We start from the raw sequence: 25752 nt of genomic DNA, 5'->3' as shown, positions 1-25752 counted from the left end.
TTTGCCTGAAGGCAAAATTATGAAATTATTACATTTTTATGAAGTTGTAATTTATCACCGTTTTGCACTGTAGTATTCATTTGGAGCCTGGCAATAGTAATTTCAGTATTCCATGATTATAACCAAGTATGTTAAGCAACATATTTATGTTCAAGACTTCGATTCAGCTTGTAATGAGCCTATCTACAGTGTGATATTCTCTGGCTTCTAGTCACAGGCCGAGCTTTGAGGCCTGAGCTGTTCAGATTGCTCTTCACAGTGAATGAGATGTGCTTTCCCAATGCCTCACAGGTTGGTTCTGTCGCGATTCGAGATTGAAGGTATCCCGTGTGGGGACAGCCCCCTGGAATCGGAGGAAGATGAAGAGGAGGTGTGGTTATTTTGGAAGGACAGCAACAAGGAGATCCGCAGCAAGAGCATTCGCGAGCTGGCCCAGGACGCCAAGGAAGGGCAGAAGGAGGACCAGGAGGTTATTAGTTACTACCGGTGAGCAGTAACCCAGCGAAGGAGACGCGTTGTTGCTACATTGGAGAATGGAGCCAGACTCCCAACCCTGTAGTCTGGCATTTAAAAAACTCACTCACCATCTCCTGCTGAGATCTATGTGCATTCTTTCTCTTCAGGACACGAACATCTGATTTGCTAGTTGTGCAGTAAATTGGTGGCACTTTTAGGATTTGGTTGCTTTGTGTGTAGACAGCAGATGACGCTATATTGTTTTCACCCTGTGTGCCTGCATGAGATTTAGTCTTCATATTGCAGGATTGATAATGTTAAGCCATTTTTCTACTCATGTGGAAGGCATTTTACTTCATATAATATTTCAGATCCCAATGGGAAAAAAAATTAATAAAATGTAAAAGTTTTATTGAGTGGAAGTGGTCTTAGACTATAGACACTATTCTTATTTTTCCCTGGTGTAGGATAACGTTTCTGTCTTTTCAGGTATCAGTTAAACCTGTTTGCTCGAATGTGTTTGGACCGTCAGTATCTGGCCATCAATAAGATTTCCAGCCAGCTGGATGTTGATCTCATCCTCCGCTGTATGTCGGATGAGGACCTGCCCTTTGATCTCAGGGCATCCTTCTGCCGTCTGATGTTACACATGCATGTGGATCGTGACCCCCAAGAGCAGGTTACCCCAGTCAAGTATGCCCGTCTGTGGTCAGAGATCCCTTCCAAAATCGCCATTGATGAGTAAGTGCTTTTTGTGAAATTAGGAATTGATCATTTAGGTCTTGAATCTAAATGCTGTAGGCTCTCAGTGCTGCCTTCTAAACAAGACTTCCCTACCCTGCCAGTTACGACAACAATGGAACTTCAAAGGATGAAATCAAGGAGAGATTTGCCCAGACAATGGAATTCGTGGAGAGTTATTTGAGAGACGTCGTTGTTCAAAACTTCCCCTTTGCGGACAAGGAAAAAAATAAACTCACCTTTGAGGTATGTTCATTGACAAAAATCGGTATTGCAGTCTTGGGAGGGGAATGAATGTTGCAATGTTAAAAAATGAGCTAAGAGATAGACTAATCACTTTTTTGTTACTTTTTTTTCTTTCGCAAGGTGGTGAATTTAGCCCGAAACCTCATTTATTTTGGGTTCTACAATTTTAACGATCTTTTGAGATTGACCAAAATCCTCCTGGCTATCTTGGACTGTGTCCATGTCACTACAATCTTTCCAATAAACAAGTTGGAAAAAGGAGATGAAGCCAAAGGTAAAATGTGAAGTGAGAGTTTGGTTTAAAACCATGATTTTGTGGTTTCTGACAGTCAGTTGTATACAGTATGTCAGTACTAATAGATAACCCTTTTTTTTTGCTGTTTTTGCTGTATATGTTTTAATTTGGATAATTTGATTTCATTTAAGTTATGTACCTTTTCAATATATGGTATTATAAAAGATAGCTACTCAAGTATCATGCGGACAAAGTTGTTCTTTTTGTTGTTTTCAATAGAAGATTTTTGTTCACAAAACCGCAGAAATGCATTTAGAATGTAATGTTTCCCTAAGAGTCTATCGTATACAGAGATTATTTTAATTATTGCTCAGGATTACTAGCTTGTTTTCAGGGGGTGCATGCTGTGTGTTTTGAAGGAATGAATTGTATGTCAATTGGAAGTTGTGTGCTTTTCACCAGGTGTTTCTCATAGTAAGGAATCGTGTTTTCCAGCAAGTTTAGTCAACATATTCATCAGAGAATTATAAATCTAAAATGCACCTAAAAGCATCAAGTGCCATATCATGATTTTATATAAAGCTACTTAATGGTCATGTATATGTTCCACTATATACTGTATATATATTAAACAGCATTTAAAAGGTTTCCGTTCCATTCAGATCAGTGTTACTGAGAGCTTCCCTCTGTACACAGGCAGCAATGTCATGAGGTCCATCCATGGAGTGGGGGAGCTGATGACCCAGGTGGTTTTGAGAGGAGGGGGGTTTCTCCCAGCAACCACAAATAATCCCCCAGATGGTGATGTTGTTAAAACACAGACTGAACCAGAGAAAGAAGACATCTTAGTCATGGACACCAAGCTGAAGATCATTGAAATCCTCCAGGTTCAGGATACTCTCTCGGCTCAGTTTTCTTTTATTTCTTTTCCTCTAAACAGTCCGTTTATGTTCTGTCTGTATGCGTACTTCAGAATTTATATGAAGAAATACTCATTTAGATTCTTTTTCTAACAGTCTAAGCTTCCCATGAGCAAATTTCTATGCTTTCACCATTTAGCAGAAAGTCTTTATCATTAATATGTTTAAAGTTTCTGGTGAAAAACATATTTAGAGGTCAGTATAAAGATATTATCAAAAAGTTATTTTGAATCAAAAGTAGAACTTTAATAATAATTGCTTATACTTATATAGCACTTTTCTGGGCACTCCACTCAGGTAATGAGGACTCTCCTCCCCCACCACCAATGTGCAGCATCCACCTGGATGATGCGACGGCAGCCATAGTGCGCCAGAATGCTCACCACACATAAGCTGTTAGGGAGGAGAACAGAGTGATTAAGCCAATTCATAGATGGGGATTATTAGGAGGTCATGATTGGTAAGGGCCGATGGGAAATTGGCCCTTACCCATAGTAAATCCAAATTAGTTTTTGAATCACTGCTTGGGTTAAACACATTTACATCCTCTTTTGCAGTTCATTCTAAATGTGAGGCTGGACTACAGGATATCATGTCTCTTGTGCATCTTTAAACGGGAGTTTGATGAAAGCAATTCTCAGTCAGACCTGTCTTCAGGCAACAGTCAAGATGGACACAACAATATGCAAGGTCAGGAGAATGACGTACCATAGTTCTCATGTCTGTACTGTAGAGATGTTAAAAGGTGATGAGGGCACTCAGAGGACATTAAAAGAGTGTATCTAGTTACGGGAATGTCTTTTAAGTTGGGTGTATTTTGGCACATTACAGACAATTTTCAAATCAATTACTGGAACTTGGAAATGTTTATTCTTATTTAAGTTTGTTTTTCACTTCCTTAGGAGCTCTCGATTTTGAGCACATCGAGGAGCAAGCGGAGGGGATTTTTGGCGGAAGGTGAAGTAATTCATATACTGTTGCTGTAGCTCTCTAAAAAGTGGATATATTTAATTGGAGATCTGAAACACTTTTCAGGGAGTTCCTGGTTTTCCATTTAAAAAAAATATTCAAAACCCCTGCTTGTGGAAGTGTTAAGTGTTTTTAAATGTTCTGCAAATACACAAATGTGCAATAATGGTTTCCCTGAAGCCTCTGAAATAGAGGCTGTTGGTGCAGGTACAGTCCAAGATGGCAAATGCTGTTGATCATTCTTTTGCTACAAAGCACAAGTCAGCTTGCAGGTGCAGAATGGCAGGATGAGATGCTAATCCAAAGATGCAGTGAGCTTGGGTCATGCATGTTAACAAAAATGTTGTTAAAAGTTTGGAGGTTAGTCTGGTACAGTCCCAGGTGCTTCACTGTGAAACTGGGGAGGGCTGATCTGTGCTAGTTTTAACTGGCTATCCATTGTCTGGAACTGTGCAGCACAGCTTCTCACTCATAGCAGCTCTCTTTAGTGAGGAGAACACGCCCTTGGACCTGGACGACCATGGAGGGAGGACATTTCTGCGTGTCCTGCTGCATCTCACCATGCATGACTACCCCCCGCTGGTGTCCGGGGCTCTCCACCTGCTCTTCAGACACTTCAGCCAGAGGCAGGAGGTCCTGCAAGCATTCAAACAGGTATCTGTATTCCCCGTGTGCTGCAGCTAACTCATTCTCTGATGGAATATTCCTGGAAAGAAAAGGTTTCCCAATCCAGTCTCACTAACCTTAGATTCTGATCATAATGTAAGTCATCGGTATTGGATCTTGTGTGAATGTATTATGTGTTTTTGCAGTAATTTCTAACTAAGCAAAGACTCCTCCGCCAGGTTCAGCTCCTTGTCACAAGCCAAGACGTTGACAACTACAAGCAGATCAAGTCGGACCTGGATCAGCTGAGGTCCATTGTGGAGAAGTCAGAGCTGTGGGTTTATAAGCGACAGGGTCCCGATGAGGGAATAGACGCAGGAGATGGGCCAGCTGGCGACACGGAGCACAAGACAAAGGTAACGCTGGAAGCGTTCCTTGTTTCATCTTGGGCTATCAATACTGGCCAAGTCTGCTGTGTTGAAAGCAGTTTACGTTTAACCACTTTCAGTTCATATGATTATCCTACCCTTGAGGACATGAAGCTCAACCTTGAGCATTGTTTTAGCTTGTAGTAGTCTTGCACCATTTTTTGTTCATATTTGTGTAGACATAGAAAAATAAAACATAAAAATGGCTTAAATAATCACCATACCGTATTTACCTGAAGCATGAGGTAAATGGGAGCACAGTTGGACATAAGCAAGGAATTCTAGGAGTCATTGTTTTTTTTATGTATCCACAGCCTGGTTTTAATAACATCAGATATGTTATGGTTTCCAACACAGGGTAATGTATTCCTATACCTAATGATTAAACAGTTACTTTACTTAACCTGTTAAGAAGTTTGGATGGAGTGCCCTTAACTCTCTAAACTGAGTCACTCCTCTCTATTTCTGTTCACTTGTTTAGATCTTGAGTGAAAACATGCTTTTTTAGTTTGTTGTTCATTGCAGGGAGATGCAAATGCAAGTGGTTCAGATAAAGCAAAGAAGCCCGAAAGCACCAGCAGCTATAATTACAGAGTAGTGAAGGAGGTATGTTTTAATGGCTCATTGTGTCAAGCCAGTACATAAAAGCTTACCAAACATGTAACACTTGGTTCTTTTTTGATGCATGACAATTTCTTTTCAGCTCCCTGCTAAATGAAAACACTTACTCTGCAGAAGGTGTCCCATAAGTATTCATTTTCTGCCTCAATATTGAGGTTGCAGTGCTTTTTGTCCTGAGAGACATAAATGATTTTCTACCTTTCCATCACACTGTATCCCAGTGAATTCCATCCCTTTCATGAGTTAAACTGCCTTCGTGATCCCAGACAGAACCACACAATTTAGGAGATTTTGAAGACCTTTGAAGGAAGAGGTATTGTTGGAGAAAGAGATTAGTTACAATGACTGTATTACAACGTGCACCATAGCAACCACTTCACTGTTCAGAACTCTTTCCCCCCCCCCCCACTCCTAAATCCTCCACATTCATTCATTTATTAAAAACCATAAACCCCTGACCTGTTGTATTGTATTCATTTGTTAATGACACCTCTCCCATTAGATCTTGATCAGACTCAGTAAACTGTGTGTCCAGGAGGGTTCATCTGGCAGGAAGAGCAAGAAACAGCAGCAGAGACTCTTGAGGAATATGGGTGCTCACACAGTGGTGCTGGAGTTGCTGCAGATCCCTTATGAGAAGGTAGGGGGCTGCATTGTGGGCTCATCTCTGTAAGAGCTGCTTTTGACTGGATAAGTCCTACCTAGATTAGACAGTGGTATTACCACCTTGTAGCATGACTTTGTCAGTTCTTGGAAGTTAATAATTGTTGGGCCTAGCCAGTACTGGTATGGAAGAGGTATTACAAAAAAACAGTTTGTTCATGTACATGGAGTTTGTTGATCAGTAGGTGACAACCTTCCCTTCCTTCTGGAATCAAATTTACAAAATAACAATGCCCCAGGTTTCCCAGAATGAGCTGTTTAACCAAAGTCCTGACTATTTGGTTATTTTAAGATTCTGCGTTAACCTCTGTCTCCTTTCTGAATTTTGCTTGCAAAGCTGGCCTTCTTAAATTTCCACTGGATCTTGCCTTCCTTCTCCACCTGATCTGCGTGTAGTGGCTGCCACATATCACCTAGGCGACGTGGGAGAGCTATAGTGTTCCTTCTGAAAATTGCTCCAAGTTATTTAGGCGACTTGTTTTTAATTGCCCTTTAGGCTTAAACGGCAGAAATTTAGAGACTCGAAAATGTGTTCTGCATCTCTGGCAGGCAGGTGGTTGTGAACAGTCCAGTGTGCGTCAGTAATGGTGGCTTGTGTTGGCTGCAGGGGGAGGACATCCGTATGCAAGAGATCATGAAACTGGCTCACGAGTTCCTGCAGAACTTCTGTGCTGGGAATCAACAGAACCAGGCGCTGCTTCACAAACATATCAACCTCTTCCTCAACCCAGGGGTACGCAGCACCAGGGGACGGGTTCTTCTGGGTGAACAGCAAAATAGAAAGTGCTTATAAAAGTTGTCAGTAGTAAATATATACAGTATAGTCTCATGCTATAAAAGATGCAGAAAATGTGACATTTCAGATGAAACTAAGATTATAGTTTCATGTCATTTTAAACTTGGAATATTCATTAAAAATGTGGGGCCTGGCTTAATTTCACTGGTCAGTTGCGTATGACTAGAAAAAAGCACCACTAGTGGTATGAGACCGGTTCTTGTATAGTTCTATTCTTTCAGCCATTGCTGTTAACCAGTGGAGCACTTTGTCGAGTTCCATTTTGAAATTAGATAAACCGTTTTTTGTTCTTGCCAAACTGGGCTTCAGCTTTCATTAAATTAAGAAATCATTAGGATTTGAATATGGATTAGGATATCTGCTGTCTTACTAAGCAGGATGATAAGGTCCAAAATGATCTTATTTAGATTCCTAAAAGAATACAACCCAAGGTCTTCAGATTACTCAGATTTAGGTTTTGCTGCTTATTTCTGACAAGCTGATGTTCTGAACTCTGTTTATCTCAGATCCTGGAAGCTGTGACTATGCAGCACATCTTCATGAACAATTTTCAGCTGTGCAGTGAAATCAGTGAGCGCGTGGTGCAGCACTTTGTCCACTGTATTGAGACCCACGGCCGAAATGTCCAGTATCTCAAGTTCCTTCAGACCATTGTCAAAGCGGAAGGAAAGTTCATCAAGAAGTGCCAGGATATAGTCATGGCTGAGGTACGCTGACCCTTCATGTGACAAGACGAAACAGGACTCCTTTTCCTCACATTTAAAGAATTCTCTTGCTTTTGTATAAGAAAATAAGTTGTAATGGGTATACTTGTTTTTTTTTTTACTTTAATCTGTCTTTTCTCACAGGCAATGAATACTTACATTTTTATTCTAGGTACCAGAGAGTCCTGCCCACTTCAAGCTGACAAATGCCTAGAAAGTGTATTGAATTGGATTTCCCACCACTTTTTCTTATAACTTTATAAAGCTGAATAAGAAATACTGTAGCAATTTGAATGATGCAGTACTAAAATGTTATAGATGGGAAGACAAAAGAAGTAAAGCTGTACTGTGTAACATCTGTATTGAAAAAAACTAAAATGTTTTCTAGCTGGTGAATGCAGGAGAGGACGTCCTGGTCTTTTACAATGACCGGGCCTCCTTCCAGACCCTCGTGTTGATGATGCGCTCCGAGAGGGACCGCATGGACGAGAACAGCCCCCTAATGTATCACATCCACCTGGTGGAGCTGCTGGCCGTGTGCACAGAGGGCAAAAACGTCTACACCGAGATCAAGTGCAACTCGCTGCTCCCTCTGGATGACATTGTCAGGGTGGTGACGCACGAGGACTGCATTCCTGAAGTAAGACCTCTGGCTGGGTTGTCCTGAAAATGTAAATCTGTCCGCGCATGCCTCTGGTTTCTCTGCATCTCCAGAAAGATTAGCAGTGGTTAGGGTGGTGGCACATGGAAAATGGAAAGATGTGTCATACAGTTGAACTACTGTCCAAATAAAGCCTTATTTAAGGCTGGTGATTAGTGTTTTAAAGTTAAATGTGAGTTAAGAGCATGTACAGGGTCTGGTATATGGATTGGTTGCTAGCAAGCACAGCATGTTAGATTTCATTTTAGACACATCAGGGAAATTGCCCTCTCTATCCACCCATTAAGTGAAAGTTGCTGGTAAGAGTCACAGTAGACTTGTAGCCTATCCCCGGAACGTGTGTTGCACGAGAGGACAACATCTGCATTCGACACCAGTGACTTGCAGAGCTCTGCCCACACCATAGAAAATGTAAACAAACACAGTTTATGTGATTATTGTGTAGGTGACCTATGTCCAGAGCATAGCAAATCCTCATTTAAGTAATATCTTTAGGGTTTCTGAGGAAATATTTGTAAGACTTAATGTATCTATTTAATGTAATTACCACATCGATCTAAACTATGCATTATTTTGCATTGTATAAAGGTTTATGTAACCTTTCAGATCCATGTTATACTGGAAGGCATAAGATTTAATAGAAAAGGTGTAGGCTTTCAGCTTAAGATGTTAGAAATAAAGTACTTAATTTGAAAAGATGGGAAAAAATTGCTAGGTATAGGATTTGTACTCGCATAATATTGTATGTTAGACATCTAACTGCAGACATCTGACTGTTTTAATCAAATTAGTGATTGATTATTTTCCTAGGTGAAAATTGCATACATCAACTTTTTGAATCACTGCTATGTGGACACTGAAGTGGAGATGAAAGAGATCTATACCAGTAATCACATGTGGAAACTTTTTGAGAATTTCCTGGTTGACATATGCAGGGTAGGTGTGAAATCCTTTATGTGCATATTGTGAATGTTAGAGTTAATTCTACATTCCACGTCTATCTTCCAGTCTCTTTTCGATTTCTGTCTGTAATTCTATGTAGAAGGATGGGTACTTCAGGTGCATGGAAATTGTTGTGAGCTTGAGTTATGCTGCAATAATAATACTATATTAACGTTTTGTAATTGGTGTACATCAAACACTATATTGTAACCAGTAACACATTTGCGTTTCCCAAATAGTTTTGTAGTTTTGTTCCTCGAAGCATTGAAGAATTTTTGAACAAATATTAAAGTTTTCAAGTCATAATGTCTAAAGCAAAATAAAGCTGATTGTCTGAAACATGACAAAATGACTCAGTGAAACCCTATTGGAGAAAAATGCACTCCCTTTTTTCTATGTGTATTATTGTTATATTTATACACTGAGCTAGTTGTGTAATTGCTTTATTTTGGTCAGGCTACAAGCTGCCCTTATTAATAGCCCCCCCCCCAAAACAAACTGGTTTGTTAGCATATTTTCTCACCAAGTGGTGAGTACAGTGGTGAAAGAGAATTAAATGTCAGCTGTTCAAGAAGAGTCTGTTTTAACCCTTTGAGGTCTGCAACAATACAAGCGACAGGAAGCACGCAGACGTCATCCTGGAGCGCTATGTGACGGAGACAGTGATGAGCATTGTCACCACCTTCTTCAGCTCCCCCTTCTCTGACCAGAGTACCAGTTTACAGGTAACCCGGTTCACATGCCCTCGGGACAGACTCTGTTTAGCAATCATGAAGTCACAGTCCTAAAAACCAAAATAGCCATCACCAAAAACGTTCTATTGTGAACACACATCTGTATGTCCTTTTCCAATACTGTAAAAATGTCCTTTGAAGGTCTGAAGACTTAAAAAAAAAAACAAACAAGATTGACGAAAACTTGTCTGTGAAACCAGTGTCATAAGGTCAACATTTCAACACACTTACATTTCTAGAGATGGTGCAACTTTTTTCCACTTTATAAGTGTTCCTTTCATTCAGCTCTAATACGCAAGATTAAGTCAATAACACAAGATTTGGTTTTATCCACGCTCTATAATCTTATATGGCAGTGCAGCTTAGAGAAAATAAAAAAAACTGTGGTCGAGTTTTCTTGTAACAGTAATTCTGCGTTAGTTGTACTTGAGAGATCTAACAAGAATGCCTGTTTTGTGCAACGCTTTGTCCTCTGCACTCATGAGACGCACGTGGATTGAATTTTATTACTGAAATAATTGACATTGCAGGCAAACCTTTCTTTTTCATGGTCTTATGGGGATTCTCTGGAGTTCTCTAAGCTAATATACAGTTTTTTTTCATATAGGTCTTTCGTAACATATATGTAAGTATGAATCTGCTGTAACACCATAGATTGGAAACCCCATACACTTTGTATTCCTGCGTAGCTCCCCTTTAAAACTGTTTCCTTCCTTTATACAAATTTAACTTAGAAACAGTTCCTTACTGATAATTGCATTTTCTTAATTTAAATTTCATTTAACATAAATCTTAACTGATTTATGTTAAAAGAACACAGGCCACTGTTTAAATGTAATCGTACCTTAGATTGTGTTAATGCTGTATTACAACCTGAATTGTGTACCACCTGCTTTGTGTAAACTAAGTGCTTTATTTTGGAAAGAAAACAATTGAAAGCAGCCTTTTCTGGAGTTGAAAAGGCTGTTTTAAAATAGCTTTAGTTAGCCAAAATGCTTTATGTACCCCTCCATTCAGTGGCAGACTTAATTGTGAAAAATATCAGATGAAGGATGCAATTCAAGTAAGCTTTAAAAATTCTGTTTGAGTGTAAAGCTCTCGTGAAAGAGGGTAATGAGATCCAGTCTCTGGAGTGTCTTGTTTCACTCTTAAACTAAAACTAAACCACATCAGTTGATCTCAATGTAAGGTCTGACTGATTAGAGAATATTTCAGTTAAATAACCTGGTTTCAGGTCTTTAAGTGCTTTAAGCACAAGTAAAATAATTTGTACTTTTTGATTCTGTAATGCACCAGCGGCCAGTACAACCATTTCAACACATCAGTGCTCTGGACATTTTTTGTCATTTCAGCATCAGCACTCCACAATACTACAAAAGACATGAATAATAATTTGAAAGAACAGGAAATAAAGCATTGCAGTAGACATCCCGCTAATGGAAAATGTATTTAAACACAGCCAGATGTCAGATTGATTAAAACAGTATATAACGTATGTAACGTGTATTGTTACTTAAGTCTTACTCTGCTACTGTTTACCAAATGTACAATACGGTGCTTTGCCTTTGGGGTCCTTTTTGTGCTTTTTGAATAATACACAATCAACATTTAAATGTAAGAATGGGGGACTGGAAGTCAAAATAGAAAAATATAACTGAAAAAACAAAAATACTTTGAGAAAAATACATTTCCATATGGATTCTTCCTGCATTGTTGTTAAAACCAACCAAAAGATGCATTCTTCATGGTACTTTTTTTTCCCCTTTCATTTTCTTTTGATTTTGGAATTTGTTTTTGATATTTATTTCCCTTAAAATTAAAATTTGAATAAATATGTTTTGATATGAAGGGGTTTCTACACAGTATATAATCCAATTTTATAAAGGGGAAATTTATAGCCTATATTTTTTTCTTTCCTGATTTGAGCAAAATTTTAACACTAAAGTTAGGATAAATAAAAATCAAGATCCGTATTGGTCACATGTCAGATAATACATTGGATGGTACATGCCTTTTTGTAAGGAATTCAAGTACTGCCATTCACATTTCAACCTTTAAGTTTCATTTTGTTTGCATGGTCAGTTCTATACATGTAGCTGTGTATGCTGTAACTGGTTTTATCACTGGATCAAAAATGTTTAGGCTTTTAAAAGTCAGGTTTTCCTGTACTCGGAGGCTCACAATGGAAATACATGCATTGGAAATACATTGTTATAAAAGAAAAATGCACATACTGTAGTGAACAGAATAGTCTAAACTGGGGACTTTGGCCTAGTTAGAAACAAACTTTTGGCCAGAATCTCCTACCCAAATTCCTGAAGTTGAAGAATCTTAAGTACTTTACAAACCAAGCCACACAGGGCAGTCACACAGCATTGTACAGTGGTGGTTTGACATTTTAACCCTTTTTCTTTCGTAACAGGCTTCCATTCTGGGGAAAATAACAGAGGTATTTTGAAATAGTTTCTCCAGCAGTGAGTGCACAGGGTGTGGTCTGGTTATGGTGGTAGTGACACAGATGGTATGACACTGCTGTAGTAGGTCTGAAGGGTTGTAAAAGAGAATTGTAGTGCCAGGTTTTCTACAAAAAGTTTTCTATTTTGAACTACATCTGTTAGTAAAAGCTGCTTCAGTGCCCATGTTAGCAGTCCTACAGGCCTGCTAGACAGCAAGTGTCCATACCGGCTTCTCACAAGTTTGGGAGAGGCCCTGTTAAATGTCCACTTCTTGTACATGCTTTTAGATTCCAGTAGAATTCTACAAAGAAGAGAAATCCCTCTCCCTTTTAGGGTTTAGTGGATTACAGAGCAATGCCATTCTGTTACCAATAATTCTGAGCAATTTAAATTAAGTATCAAATTCTTAATGTGTTAATCCATTTTTTACTAAATCCTGAAATTAGTTATATTGATTATTGAAGTGTCTGATTGTACATATCAAAAAGGTGTAACAAATGCTCAAAGTATTTGGAACATTGTCAAAGTAAAATATTTTCTTTGTTTTCTAAATGCTAAATATTTTAATTTTAGTTTTCTAGACTGTCAGTACAAATCAATTAGTTGATTTGTAAGCAATATGCAAGAAGTCTTTGTACTGTGCATAGTAGATGCAGTACTTGTCTTCTAAGCAACTACTTTACAACTGAAAGTAGGAAGTAAGTAGTTTATTATTTTGGATGTTTTCACTTGCATCTTGTGGTGTTTGCTGTTGTTTAAGTAATGTGATTTCTCTGAAGTGGCTCTGTTCTCACTTGGGGTGACTGGCACAACAATAATTGTAATAAGAACCTTAACACACAGGAAGTGTTCTAGTTCCATACACAATTCCTGATATTGACATGAAACCTGGATGAAAACATGAAACTTGGCAGTTCCAAAACTGTGTGGGTTTGTCCTTTCAAAACTTGAATACACAAAGAAAAACATACCATAGCGCCAAAGAAGAAAAACGTTGTTTTTTTAAATGTATGGTGTCTTCAGTGTATGACATTTCTTTCCCTCTTTGGTTGAAAAGTATCATTGATTGATCATTTTCCAGCCCTGTGGTTTTTATTTTCTTCTTTGTGTATGGCAAAACGACAGCAGTAGTGCAACTCAGAGCAGGCGCTGGTGTGGGTGTTCAGGGATTCCTCTCTAAAATCCCTCATCTCCTCTCTCCCCAGACTCGGCAGCCAGTGTTTGTGCAGCTCCTGCAGGGTGTGTTCAGGGTCTACCACTGTAACTGGCTGATGCCAGTCCAGAAAGGCTCGGTCGAGGGATGCATTAAGGTGCTCTCTGACGTGGGTAAGACGCTTGGCAGTCTTCTTGAGCTGGAGAAGGTCCTCCTTCATCTAAAGCCTGCAGTGGATTTTCTCCATGTTCAAATGAAATTGTTCTTTTCCAAACCTCTGCTGTCCCAGAGCATATTAACTTTATCCTTAATTCATTACTTAGCTATAATATTAGCCTAAGGCATATTTCTCTTTTTGTACTCCTGTGTGTTATTTCAATGAACATAATGCTTGATTAAATAGGGATTTATTGTTTTTTAATGTTTTCCCTACTTCCGGAGTCTAGGGGTACAAGCAGACTTGCTATTTCCTGTCAGGTTTGGTTCAGTATTGCTCAACTCATGAGCTCCTTGTAACTGTAATAAGAATTACTGCTAAACTAAACGTACAGTAGTTTATTAAATGAGGAAATTACCTGACTTTTGGGAGGGATGTCAGAAACCAATTTACTAGCTACTTGAACCCCAGCTTTACCCCACCCCAGAAATTGTCATCATTCCAAGTGTCATTTCTCAAAACAGTCATTCACAAATCCCTCTTTTCATATTTCGTCTCATACATTCCTCCTCCAGCTCATCTCTTGCAGCGACCCCTTGGGTAACTCCTCACTGTGCTTTTTTGATGGAATGGTAGCAATGGCACAAGTGTACAGTTTTGTGTCATCCTGTATGTACTGTAATGAAAGAAGGCATGTTAGTGCTCAGCAGTGTTATTTCTGTCATGATGGTCAACCTTCACAGCTGTGCACAGGCCCCACAGTCACTTGAAATAGTCAAGGTAAAGATTCAAATATACCATTTAACTCTTTTCTGTTATGTAGCCAAAAGCAGAGCTATAGCCATTCCTGTGGACCTGGACAGCCAAGTGAATAACCTGTTCCTGAAATCCCACAACATTGTCCAGAAGACAGCCATGAGCTGGCGGATGTCGGCCCGCAACGCAGCGCGGAGAGACTCTGTGCTGGCTGCCTCCCGAGACTACAGGAACATCATAGAGAGGCTACAGGTATGTGCTCCTGTGTCTGCTGAAAGAGACGTTCCTCTGTCTCTGGAATTTGAAATACCTGTTCTATGGGACGAATCCTGCAATGCCCCCACTCAGCAATGCATGCCTGACCTATAAAAAATACTTTTTGCCCTTTTGTTTTTACCTTTATCCCAGCATTTTTGCTTATATAGACACGGCCTTTATGTAATGCCTTGGGTGTCTGACATTTAGACCAACTCTAGTGGTTGTGTAAACCACTTATTTTGGTGGAATCAAAGTAATTGCGTGGTCTTCAAAATTTAAAGAAATCCTTTTTTTTTAGTATTCATGTATTTTTAAGAGGGTGTCTTGATTTTTGGTCTGTGTCTCTGTGTTATAACTACGTTCAAATGAAGATGACTATTTTCCCCCTTTAAAGTAGCACTGTGTAAAGCAGGCTCCAAATCAAAGGCAGAATGACCCTGTAACTCCTTTTGGAAAGACACATGGCACATTTTCCTGTTGCTACCTGTGTTCTCGATGAGTGTCCTTGAAATTCCGGTTCAAAATTCTGTTGAGTTTTAGAAGAATATGCTCCCTTACATTTTAATAGAGAAAAATGTTACCTTACATTTTATATTTATTGTGTTACAGCTCCTTCTCGAATACATATTTTGGTTCTTTCTGTGAAAGAAGGTAAACATTACCATAAGTCTACTGGGTTTGAGACTTACTAAACTAAAGTTCTGTGAGAGCACATTTACAGCTGCTGACTACTTTATTTGTGCATCATAATGTACAATATATTATATAATTAGATACTGAACGTAATAAATTCTAAAATAAATATCTGTATTCCCATAAAGAGTCAATTATTCCTGTAAAAGATCGCCAGTACCTGCTTGTTTGAGGAAAGTGCCAATTGCGTGTATATTTGAGTATTAAAATCGATAGGTTTAAAAAATACATTCAATACGGAATCACCTGGTGCTATCTTTGTGGAGTTTTGTATGTTCTCACCATGTTTCTGTGGGTTTCCTCTAGGTGCTCTTCTTTCCTCCCACAGTCCAAAAACATACTGGTAGGTTATTTGGCTTCTGGGAAAGTTGGCCCTAGTGTGACTATGACTGTGAGTGTGAGTGTGTACGTGTCTGTGTGTCCTGGAATGTACCCTGCCTTGTGCCTGTTGCTTGCTGTGATGGGCTCTGGCTCTCAGCGACCCTAAATGGAAGTAAGCAATTAGTTAATAGATGGAATGAGCTACTGGGCTTTAATGTGGTCTGACGTGGTCGGGGTCAATTCCTCCTGACATCCGTTTTCTTCAGAATTGGAGGAAAAAAATAAATAATTTTGTATTTTGGGTTCCTCAAACAGTGGTGATGAGGCTGCATTTCCAGACACTGGCTAAGCCCCTCCAGCTGCAGTGGGAGTAGTCTGCAGTGAGCAGGTCACAAGGTTCATCTCATCTCAGTCATGAGCGCTTTCTCCCTGAGTCATCACCATGAGGTTACAGGGCCACGTTTGTTTATCTGGAAAAAACAACAGATGAAGATAAACTAGAACTCCATTTCTCGGACCGGTTAAATGCTGTGGTTGAGTGCTCATAATTCATGGACAGAAAGTAATTTACAGACTCCCCAAAAATTCTAGGCTGTGATCGTATTATTTCTGATATTATTTAAAGCAGAATATGATTGAAAAAGGTTCACGTTCAGCTCTTATTTATTAACTTCCTGTAACGCTACACTCAACTACACTACTTAGTAGATTGTTGAGCTAATTAAAGTCGGAATAATCTAAAACTTGAGCAGACAGTTTGGATTTTATCAGATTCATTCTGTGTCTTTCCTGTATAGTCTCTCTCCATTATTGCTGAATCGGCTGTCTTTTGTAGAATATTCCATTTTTGTGCAATCAAAGGAAAATGTTATTCGAATAGTGTGAGCCCCGTTTGTTCCTTTGAGGTCTGACGTGGTTTAATGTGCTTTGTAGCTGTGCAGATATTCCTCGAGTCTTCAGCATATATTTATATTAGGGCGCTGAAGTTTATTTTGAGTTCCCCATTTCTCTCCCCACTGTGGTGACTAATTTGGTGAGTAGGTAACTTGTTGATGTAATACCATCCAGAAGTGTTAAAAGGGAATTGAGGCTTTTTGAAAGTAAACAGACTGTCACAAAGTCTGCTCCAGAACCACAAAAAAAATAAAACAAATAACTGCACCTGACAAGTGCAAACCAGTTAAAAGGGTCTTTGAAAAAAATCTGTTTCCACTTATTCACTAAAAGTAATGTAGTAGCAAATATTATTAGTCCTATCTTACTTCCTAGAAAAATAAATAACATTTAAATTAGTATCACAATCCACCATACAAGTTCCGGAAAGCATTTTCCTGCACCGAACAAGAACAAACAAGATACACAGTCATTTTGAATTCTTCCAGGTTGTTCTGTTTGTTAAAATGTTTTGAATTGGGTTATGGATAGTGAGTTTGGATTTCCTCCAAAATATTACAATAAGTATTATTAAAATAGAAAATTGTTCTTCTAGATTTTTGTACCTGGTATATAGTGACTCAGGCTTATTTATATGGTGATAATGCCTTTTGGAGTTGAATGTCTTATTGAAGTCTCTGTTTTCTTTCCTGCCTTTAGAGCAACAATATCTTCTAGTACAGTGTCCAAAACCGAATACTATAGAAGAGTTCATGTGAGCTTGCACATTGAAAGATTTTAACAGGACGTATGATATTTGAAATGCATGTCCCTTATTTAGTCTCATTAAATTTACTTTGCTTGTTGATCTCCCAGTCCAAATGAAGTCTTCTTGTCCTGCTTGTTCTGTTGTTGAATTATTTGCAACAGTGCTTATTTTTTTATAATCTACAATTTGATTGCTTTACTTACTAAAACAGATTGTGGACTTTTGGTAGGTGTTCCTGGGCACCTCACTGTCATTCCATTCTAAGATTGCTCCCCATGTAATTACCTGTTTTTATTTTTTATCAAATTCTGCAGTACTCTGCAGAACATTGTTACAGCAAAATCTAAACTTATTTTTGCTGTACCGTCAAGCAATTTGTGTTTCTGACCATGAAATATACATCTTATATTTGCTTAGCTCTGTGCATATATTGAACATATTAAAACCAAAGCATACATTGGGTTGAACCCATGTTTTCACATGATTGATGCAATTTCCACCATACTTGACTGAACAAGTGGCATTTTTTTGGACAATCTGCAGCTTGTTTGCTAGGAGTCCCCAGGGAGTCCCTGGTTCAAATTCTGGATGAGCCTGTGCATGTTGCTTTCTTCATTCTTATGTTATTACTGAGAACAGAAAGTACTTCTTTATACAAAAGGTTGTGGGAGTGTGGAACAAGCTAACCAGCTGTGTTTTTGAAGCTCTCCTTCCCAATACTAATTCTCCTAGTTCATTTAACACCTCATCCTCATGTTCTGATCTCCAGGGTAAGTGGGATTATTATTTTACCAATGGCAGGCGTTTTCTTCTGAAATCACTGAAAATGTCTGAATGTCAGGGGACCTGTTCCATCTTCTAGAAAAGTTCAGTTTGTCACCTGTCTTCCTCTATTGATCCTTTGCTCCTGTGACATGTGAAAAACGTCTTCAGCATTAATTGCGGCTCCCATAGCTCCCATTTTTTCCTCTCTCTCATGAATGTTCTTGCAAGAGCTGCTTATGGCAGATCTCACCCAGGAAAAGATGTAAAAACATATGTTTCTGCATCGGCCTGTTCCAGTCAGCGGGTTGAAGTTATCAGCTGGTAATTCAATATGGCTTTTCTGTTAAACATTCTTTATATGCGTGTGTGTATTAGCCATGCGTGAACCCAGGCCTGTTGTTCCAGGACATCGTGTCTGCGCTGGAGGACCGGCTGCGGCCCCTTGTCCAGGCCGAGCTCAGCGTGCTGGTCGACGTCCTTCATCGGCCGGAGCTGCTCTTCCCAGAAAACACTGATGCACGGAGGAAGTGCGAGAGTGGCGGGTTTATCTGCAAGTAAGCGGTCCTTCTGCCACTTCTGAATGAGTCCTCCCAAACCACACATCAAGACCGATTTGCAGCACTTACTGCTCAGGATCATCGCCTGGGTCTGCAAGACACAGTATTAAAAAACTAGCAAGATTCCTAAAGATTCATGTTGCAGTTTATATTCCCCCCCCAATTAAAAGTCATAATTCAAACAGAAGTCACAAGGCTATTGACTGACACAACTGTATGGGTCTCCCCACGAAATGTGTGTTAATCTGGTTTTACAGTGACGTTATGCTTTGGGGTGTGTGAGGGGTAATGTCACTGTGAAACCAGAATAACACACCCATGCAGTTGAGTCAATCAATAACCTTGTGACTTCTACTTGAATAATGACTTTTTAATCCATTCACAACTTTTCAGGTCTTTTGGTAATGTAACCTTGATAACTAATGTTAACTTGTGATAATGTATCAAGAAATGTATCTGCCAGAAATGGTACCAAATTGTACCTTCAGGCAGGTGCTGTCTTAAAGTATATCTCGGGTAACACTGGAAAGACAAGTTGCAGAAAACAAAATTAACCAAATAACCAAAATTATTTTTTCATGCGCTGGAATTATTCATGCATTTCCTCTGCATTAAAAAATATTTTAGTTCTTGATACTGTTCTATTTAAAAGCAAAGACGAACCCCTATTTTAATTTTAAATGTTTCAGAAAATAAACCAAATTTGCGTTGCATTACAGTTTTTTGCTTTACCCTTGTTTTCTGGAATATTATCACTCTTTTGTCACAAAGGTGCAGCAAATATGTATTTGTTACACCGTAAATACCTATTCTAATTTACCAGTGCCACTGCTTATTGTAAATGCAGGACTTTATCGAGAAGGCGCAAGCAGTCTCTGGTGATTTACTGAAAGGGTGAGGTAAAATCCAGTACAGAAGTCAAGACGCAATGGCGTGTCAAGATAAGGCAGCACTTTCTGCTTGTCCTAAATTAACTGTTTGTACAGTTTTTCCAGATGCAGATTTAACATCAACAGAAGGGCTTGGGGTGCAGACACCATGAAAGCCACATCCCGCCCATGGGTCTCTGGCAGGGTGACTCACTGCCAAGCTCTCGCACTACATTACCTCTCTGTCTTTAAACTCTCACCAGGCACAGACATGTTCCTTCATTAAAGGGGCTCCTCTGTGAGAAGAATGTATGTCTGCTTGTGTGGATCAGACAGACCTGTTGGAGCACTAAAGACCAGATCTCCTTTGGAAAACCTGGCTGTCTTGACAGCTTCTAAAAAACGTAGTAGATACTGTTGGAATGAATAACATAACCTTCTAAAAAAAACATTCCTCATAGCCCAACCCAAAGAACAACTTTCTGTAAAAATAGAAAAAAAAGATTTTTAAGAATATTTAAAATGCTTTGTTTTCACTTTCTTCAAAAATCAGTCGTACATATGCATCTTCAGACATTACATTTTCTTACCACTGGGGGACAGCAGAAACTTTATTCTAAGACAAGCAAACCCATCCCTTTCAGCCATGAATAAAGCAAAAAGAATGTTGAGTCAAGAGTCTTTCCAGTGCACTGTTGGCTCTAAATTGATTACATTTTTTTCTAATCTTTTTTCATCAGAGAAGTTGAGTGAAAATGGTTAAACATGACTGTTTTGACTTTTGAATTTTACATTGGATGCTAAAAGACAAAACAATCTTTTAAACTGTACTGCACTCAGGTATTCCATCTACATATGCCCCTGGCCCACTGTTTGACAATGGCTACAAAGAGACAAAACAAAACAGGTGCATTATGTTTGAATGAGCCATTTTCACTTAATCACACCTCACTGGTGTGACAGGGATTATACTAAATATGGAGCTCTTCGAAAAGGCTCCTATTTAAAATATGGATTATCTGTCCCTGAATGCAGAGTGGATTAACCTAGTGAGCAGTCACGGTTTAGTAGTGTTTATAAAACATTTCATTCTTAAAATGTGGTATACCTGTGTCTAATTGTTGTAAGTTTTAACCATTAAATAGAAGAGGACCTAAAAATCTCACTTGTTGGCTTTTGTCTGTATTTCTGTTGAAAAAGATTAAGCTTATTGTTAAGACAGAGACAATACAATGTATTTGATCTTCGAGTTTTTCTTAAAGTACCCAATGCAAATGTTCTGAACTGAACATTTTTTATTTGATTCATACATTTTTTTTTTCATTGCTGGTGATGGCCTTTACAAAACATACATTTTATTCTGTGAAACTTCATCCTATTTAAACAAAATCCTAATTAAAAAGCTCTCTTTTTTAGTGGTATGTTATTGGATTGCAAGCTAGTGTTGACTTGAGGACGAAGAAGTAATAATCTTACTGTGATACCAAGACTCTCTTAGCTCTAATAACCAATAATTAAAATAGTTTTGAAAGGAAAACTATGTTGGTGTCCAGCATGAGTGATACTTTGGTATTTGATAGTGTTTGGTTATTTAGTGAAAATCAGATGTTCGTAGCAGAAGCACCTCTTGTCTTGGCAGAAAACTAAAGTATGAAGATCACAGAAGTGTATGGTTTTTGTGCCTGATTATAAGGCTTACCAGGCAAGACACCTTGTTAGTTTTGTTTGGTAACACATTCACAAAGTCAAACGAGAGGAACATGATGACTTAGAGAATGTTGACTGCTGGGTTATGGCTAAAAACTGCACTACCTACAAATTCTTCAAGTACCAGAGTTGATGTCTGTCCTGGGCATGTTTCCCACTACGTTCTAACCTCTATGTGAAAACTCATTCGCTTGCCTAAAATGAACTCGGCAGCAATTCAGAAGCCCTTTTTCCTCTTTCCATTAAATGTAAATAACAAAAAGCTGAGAACATTAAAATGAAACTTTTTAACAAAAAGGAATACCCTGTGTTTTCCTTTCTTTTAGGCTGATAAAGCACACTAAACAGCTGCTGGAGGAGAATGAGGAACGGCTGTGTATTAAAGTCCTGCAGACCTTGAGGGAGATGATGACCAAAGACAGAGGCTATGGGGAGAAGGTACTGGTACCACTTTTCTCTGGATACAGTCGAAAAATCTTCCTTTCTTTACAGCTTTCACAGCTCTGAGGAAATCACTGTGCAGCAGTGATTACTACAAACCTCTACCAGAGTTCCTCTGTCTTTGTCCCATTGCTCTGTGAAGACTTTCCATAGCCCCTTTATAGCACTTTATGCTGAGTATCCCCTGAACTTAGTGCTTAATGATGTCTACAGCAGTGATATTCACTCGTGGTCTTGGACTGTATTCTGGTTTTAAAGTCCACCCTGGATGCTTAATGACTTGATTGAATCAGTTGTTCACATAGTCTGTCTTCTGTTTGATTGTTGTCCATAATACTCAGTGGACAGGATCCCTCCTGGACCACAATGGAACGGAATCTATGGGATATATAGTGTCAGCCCCCTTTTTATTTGCAAATTAGTTTCAATTCATTTGAAATTCAAATCGTGTGCAATGTTGTGACAGAACTAAAATGTGCAGGTTAATTACCGCAGCTTCAACTGCTCATTATAAGAGTCCATGACCAGAGCTTATTTTTAATGTACTTCAGACATTTTTAAGGAAAAGAAATGTTCGGTCATTGATTAACTGTGCATATCTTATGAGCTTCTTATAAGCTGTTACGTATTTCTAATTACAAGCAAATATTGACTAATTAAATGGCTGCAAAGCGCAGTATCCTAAAAACCGGATAGGGCCACATTTGAGCTGATCAAAATGGTGTTTAGCTTCCTAAGAATGACGTGACTTGAGACGACAGCAGTGTCTGCGATGAGCAATGTGAAAGGGTCCTCTCACATATTTCTACATTTCTTAGTTATTTAAAACTGCCACACGTTTCTTAGTTTATCAGGTTCTGGAGATCACAGGTTCTGAGCACTAATAAGTGCTTTGAAGTTTTATAATTGGATAATTGTTTAAGTACGAGGGGGTGTTAAGGGACATACTGTACGTAGAAACAAATGCTTGTTTGTTTTACATTCAGGGATGTCCATTTCTGGTCCTGGAGGGCTATGCATGTGCTGGGAGAAGCTGTTAAATTGGTCTAGTTAAGCCAGCAACACTTAGCTCACTGGAGTGAAAAGCTTCAGATACACCAGCCCTCCAGGATCACCACTGGTCACCTTGTTTAACACGGTTCAGCTCTCACTCTCAGCTCTCAGTTTTGTTTGCCAGAATAAATACAGCCTTTTAAACATGATCATATTAAAGGCTGAGCAGTATTTTCAGTTATGCTGTACTTCATACAGAAAGACAGCTGGGGTGTATGTATGCGTTTTGTGCTTGAGCAGATCTCCCAGAGACCATTATAATTCTAAAATGAAGTGTTCATGATGTGCATTTCTATGAAGGTTTGTGTTTTATGGCACAGAGCAGGCCTTGTCAAGGGGGCTGCTGAACTGTCTTAATATTTGTAATATTTAACTCACTATTCAAGAAACTGATGCATTTATTTTGCTTTTATCACATCAGTGAGTCTCATTCCTCATCACTATATTGCTTACAGCTTTATTCTAGCAACCTGAAGTTTGACCTCGGCTTCAGCTAGGGTTCAGCAGATAGAGCAGAAGGTTATTTTTTCATCCCTTTTATGTATATCTGTGTTTTTCTATAGTCCTGTTTGCAATTTGCATTCTGTTAGGGAGCATGTATTCAGATATGGATAGTAATTGCATGTGTTAACATATTCAGGACAAGTTTGTAGCAGTAGGCTTTTCATTTTTGACTAATCCTCATTGTTTTCTTCTTGATGCTATTTTGTTTTATTGGTAAGAGCCACAGTTTTGAAATGTCGTTTTACAAGATGAACTGAACAGACAGTGTGTGCTTCTTCCAGACTGTTTTTGCACTTTGTTTCACCTAACTCCTTTAAACATTAACTGCTCTAACAGTTGTTAAACTACTAACTCTGGGTATTAACTTTTCTTTTCACAGCTGATTGCCTTTGATGATGAAATGAATGTGGATGAGGTTGACCTTTTCTTTTTGCCTTTTGTATTGCTTTAACTGTGCTGTAGTTTTTGCTTTATGTAGTGTCACGCAGTATTGTTTTTCCCATTCCTTTGTGCCAGTGTGTAGATGTGCCAGATTCGATGTGTCATGTGCCCGTTTGTCATGGAAACCACTCGTATTGTGGTGTCCCTGAATGTCTGCAGTCACCTGCTATTTTCAAAGCTGCCAAACTTTCTGCATAGACTAGGATAATTTCTTGATTTTAGGTATAGAGTAGCCTTCACTTGTCAACATCTGTCACCCTGAGCAACAGTCAATGTTTCTCTCATCCAAATAGAAAGGTTGATGGTATGTAAGAAGTACAAGTTGGAATATCCAATTAGACAAAAGCAGTCAAACGCCTGTCATTACATTAATGAAATCTGCCTAGAAATACACTAGAATTGTCAACCAGGGTGTTAATTTGTAGCTTAAGTTGGTCATGTCAGATGAAACTTGTAGAAATATTGAGTTATTTTTGGTTATAGTCCAGCTTCCCTGTACTTGTGGACAATGAGTTCCTCTCACCATAGAACAGTTGCATGGTTTGGCTCTGTCTTTTTCTGTAAGCTTTTTATTGAATTAGAGATTCCATTTCTGCTACTGATCTTGGTGCAAATGAGGTAATGACTTAAAAGCAGAACTGTTGTTTTCCTCTTTCCATTAATAATTACCAAAAAGTTGAGAACATTAAAATGAAACTTTTTCCAGAATCACAAATCTTACAGAACATTAGTTCTGATGAGGAAACATTTGATGATGAAAGGGGATTACCAAAAAGAGCATAGTGAGTCATTCATTGAGAAACAATTCTGTATTTTAAGAAGGTGACCAGCGAGGAGTAACTTTACAGTGAGAGATTCATGTTCCCTTGTTCCTTTTTCCATGCAATATTTTTTTGGGTAGTCTAGCAATGACTTTATATATCCTAAAAGTTCTGTCACTGTCTGCTGTCAACCACAGTGTTTCCTGGTGTGCTCAAGAAAGAGCTCTGAGTTGCTGTCCTAACGTATGTGTTTGAACTCGTAAGTGAATCTTGACTGAAAGGTGCTTTTCACCTTCAGCCCGTCCCTCTGTGAAGCAGGTGTAGGTGTTAATAAAGAAAGCCAGTCCAGAGGTGAGGGGAATGTGAACTGTGTATGCTCACACACATGCCTGGGGAGTGTAGGGTGAGGTGTGGGGAGGGAATTCTGGGAAGGCAAATGGCGGTATGTCCGTATACTGTTGGCAGCTTGAGAAGAGAGAGGACAGGCCCATGTCAGAGCTTCCCAGGAGGTAAAGTGGTCCAGGCTGAAATTTCTACCCCCCGCTTCTCCGAGACTGAGAGGGCATATCAGTTATCCAGGAATTTGTAATGTTGTTAACATCACAGCCTCCCTTTCGTAAGCTTCTAGAAATGAAACTGAGCCAACAAAGAGCTGTTGTAACCAAACGGATAGACTTTAGTTGCTCAATTAAAAGGGGAACTAATATTTAGTTAGCTGTAGAAGTAGATATCTTCAGAGGAAGCAATTTACTGAAACCTCATTCTGTAGTCAGGTAGCAATGTCCTTTCATTTGCATGCCTAATTTGTTAAACGACCAAATTTACATTTTAGATCAAAAGTAGTACCGAAAATATATGTCCTGACCATAAAGACATTTTGATGGAACAGATTTCGGTGACCTGAGGATAGCTTCTTTTTACCATCTTGTAGCATATAGTTAAAGTTTATAGTAAATCTGTTGAGGGAACTAAAGATAATCATTACCTTTCCATTACCATTACCAGTCCAGGCTTATCATTGAATTGTCTCAAAAGTACAGGGGCTATTCAGCATCAGAAAGCATCATAATCACTTAAGATAACATTTGAAAATTGGCTCCTAGAAGGCCATTGAAAAACAAGAGAGGCATGTCTAGTAACACATCCTCTGCAGACCTCAAGAACTGTAAGAAACACATCCCTAGTGTCACTCTCCCTGTGCCCCATATGTCCATCAGTGGTAACTGCAGGAAGCCAGTATGCTGCCAGTCATTGCTGATCTCTTTATAGTCTTGAGGTTGTCCTTGGGTAGCAGAGTAAGCTTTGAAACTCTGGTGTGAATTGTTGCAAAACGCATTTTTTAATACTTCTATTTTTGGAGTTTTGTCCTTTAAAATAATATTAAAACTAAGTAACTGTCACATCTAAGAGGGAATTTATTAGTGATACACAGCAGGTAATTAATTTCACTATAATTAGATAATTTCACTATAATTAGAACAGGAAATATAACCAAA

The 25752-nt window shown here is 38.9% G+C and overlaps 1 protein-coding gene across 1 annotated transcript in view; it reads left to right on the top strand.

Annotated features, from left to right (window-relative positions):
* itpr1b (inositol 1,4,5-trisphosphate receptor, type 1b) overlaps positions 1-25752 on the top strand; it is a 138279-nt gene that overhangs the window by 45812 nt on the left and 66715 nt on the right. Inside the window, exons 19-39 of the mRNA XM_088916338.1 lie at positions 292-486; positions 946-1197; positions 1302-1443; positions 1564-1717; positions 2375-2565; positions 3156-3288; positions 3501-3555; positions 4056-4221; positions 4413-4589; positions 5127-5207; positions 5725-5862; positions 6493-6618; positions 7188-7388; positions 7774-8025; positions 8857-8982; positions 9585-9713; positions 13384-13504; positions 14312-14496; positions 18329-18477; positions 21383-21494; positions 23434-23469. Of these exons, the coding sequence (XP_088772464.1) occupies positions 292-486; positions 946-1197; positions 1302-1443; positions 1564-1717; positions 2375-2565; positions 3156-3288; positions 3501-3555; positions 4056-4221; positions 4413-4589; positions 5127-5207; positions 5725-5862; positions 6493-6618; positions 7188-7388; positions 7774-8025; positions 8857-8982; positions 9585-9713; positions 13384-13504; positions 14312-14496; positions 18329-18477; positions 21383-21494; positions 23434-23469 (3121 nt within the window). The remainder of the gene's footprint in view (positions 1-291; positions 487-945; positions 1198-1301; positions 1444-1563; positions 1718-2374; positions 2566-3155; positions 3289-3500; positions 3556-4055; positions 4222-4412; positions 4590-5126; positions 5208-5724; positions 5863-6492; positions 6619-7187; positions 7389-7773; positions 8026-8856; positions 8983-9584; positions 9714-13383; positions 13505-14311; positions 14497-18328; positions 18478-21382; positions 21495-23433; positions 23470-25752) is intronic.

This window comes from Atractosteus spatula, chromosome 5 (genome assembly GCF_055471065.1).
Source record: "Atractosteus spatula isolate fAtrSpa1 chromosome 5, fAtrSpa1.hap1, whole genome shotgun sequence".
Lineage (NCBI taxonomy): Eukaryota > Metazoa > Chordata > Actinopteri > Semionotiformes > Lepisosteidae > Atractosteus > Atractosteus spatula.
Note: the sequence above shows the minus strand (reverse complement) of the source record. Positions and strands in the feature narration are given on the sequence as shown.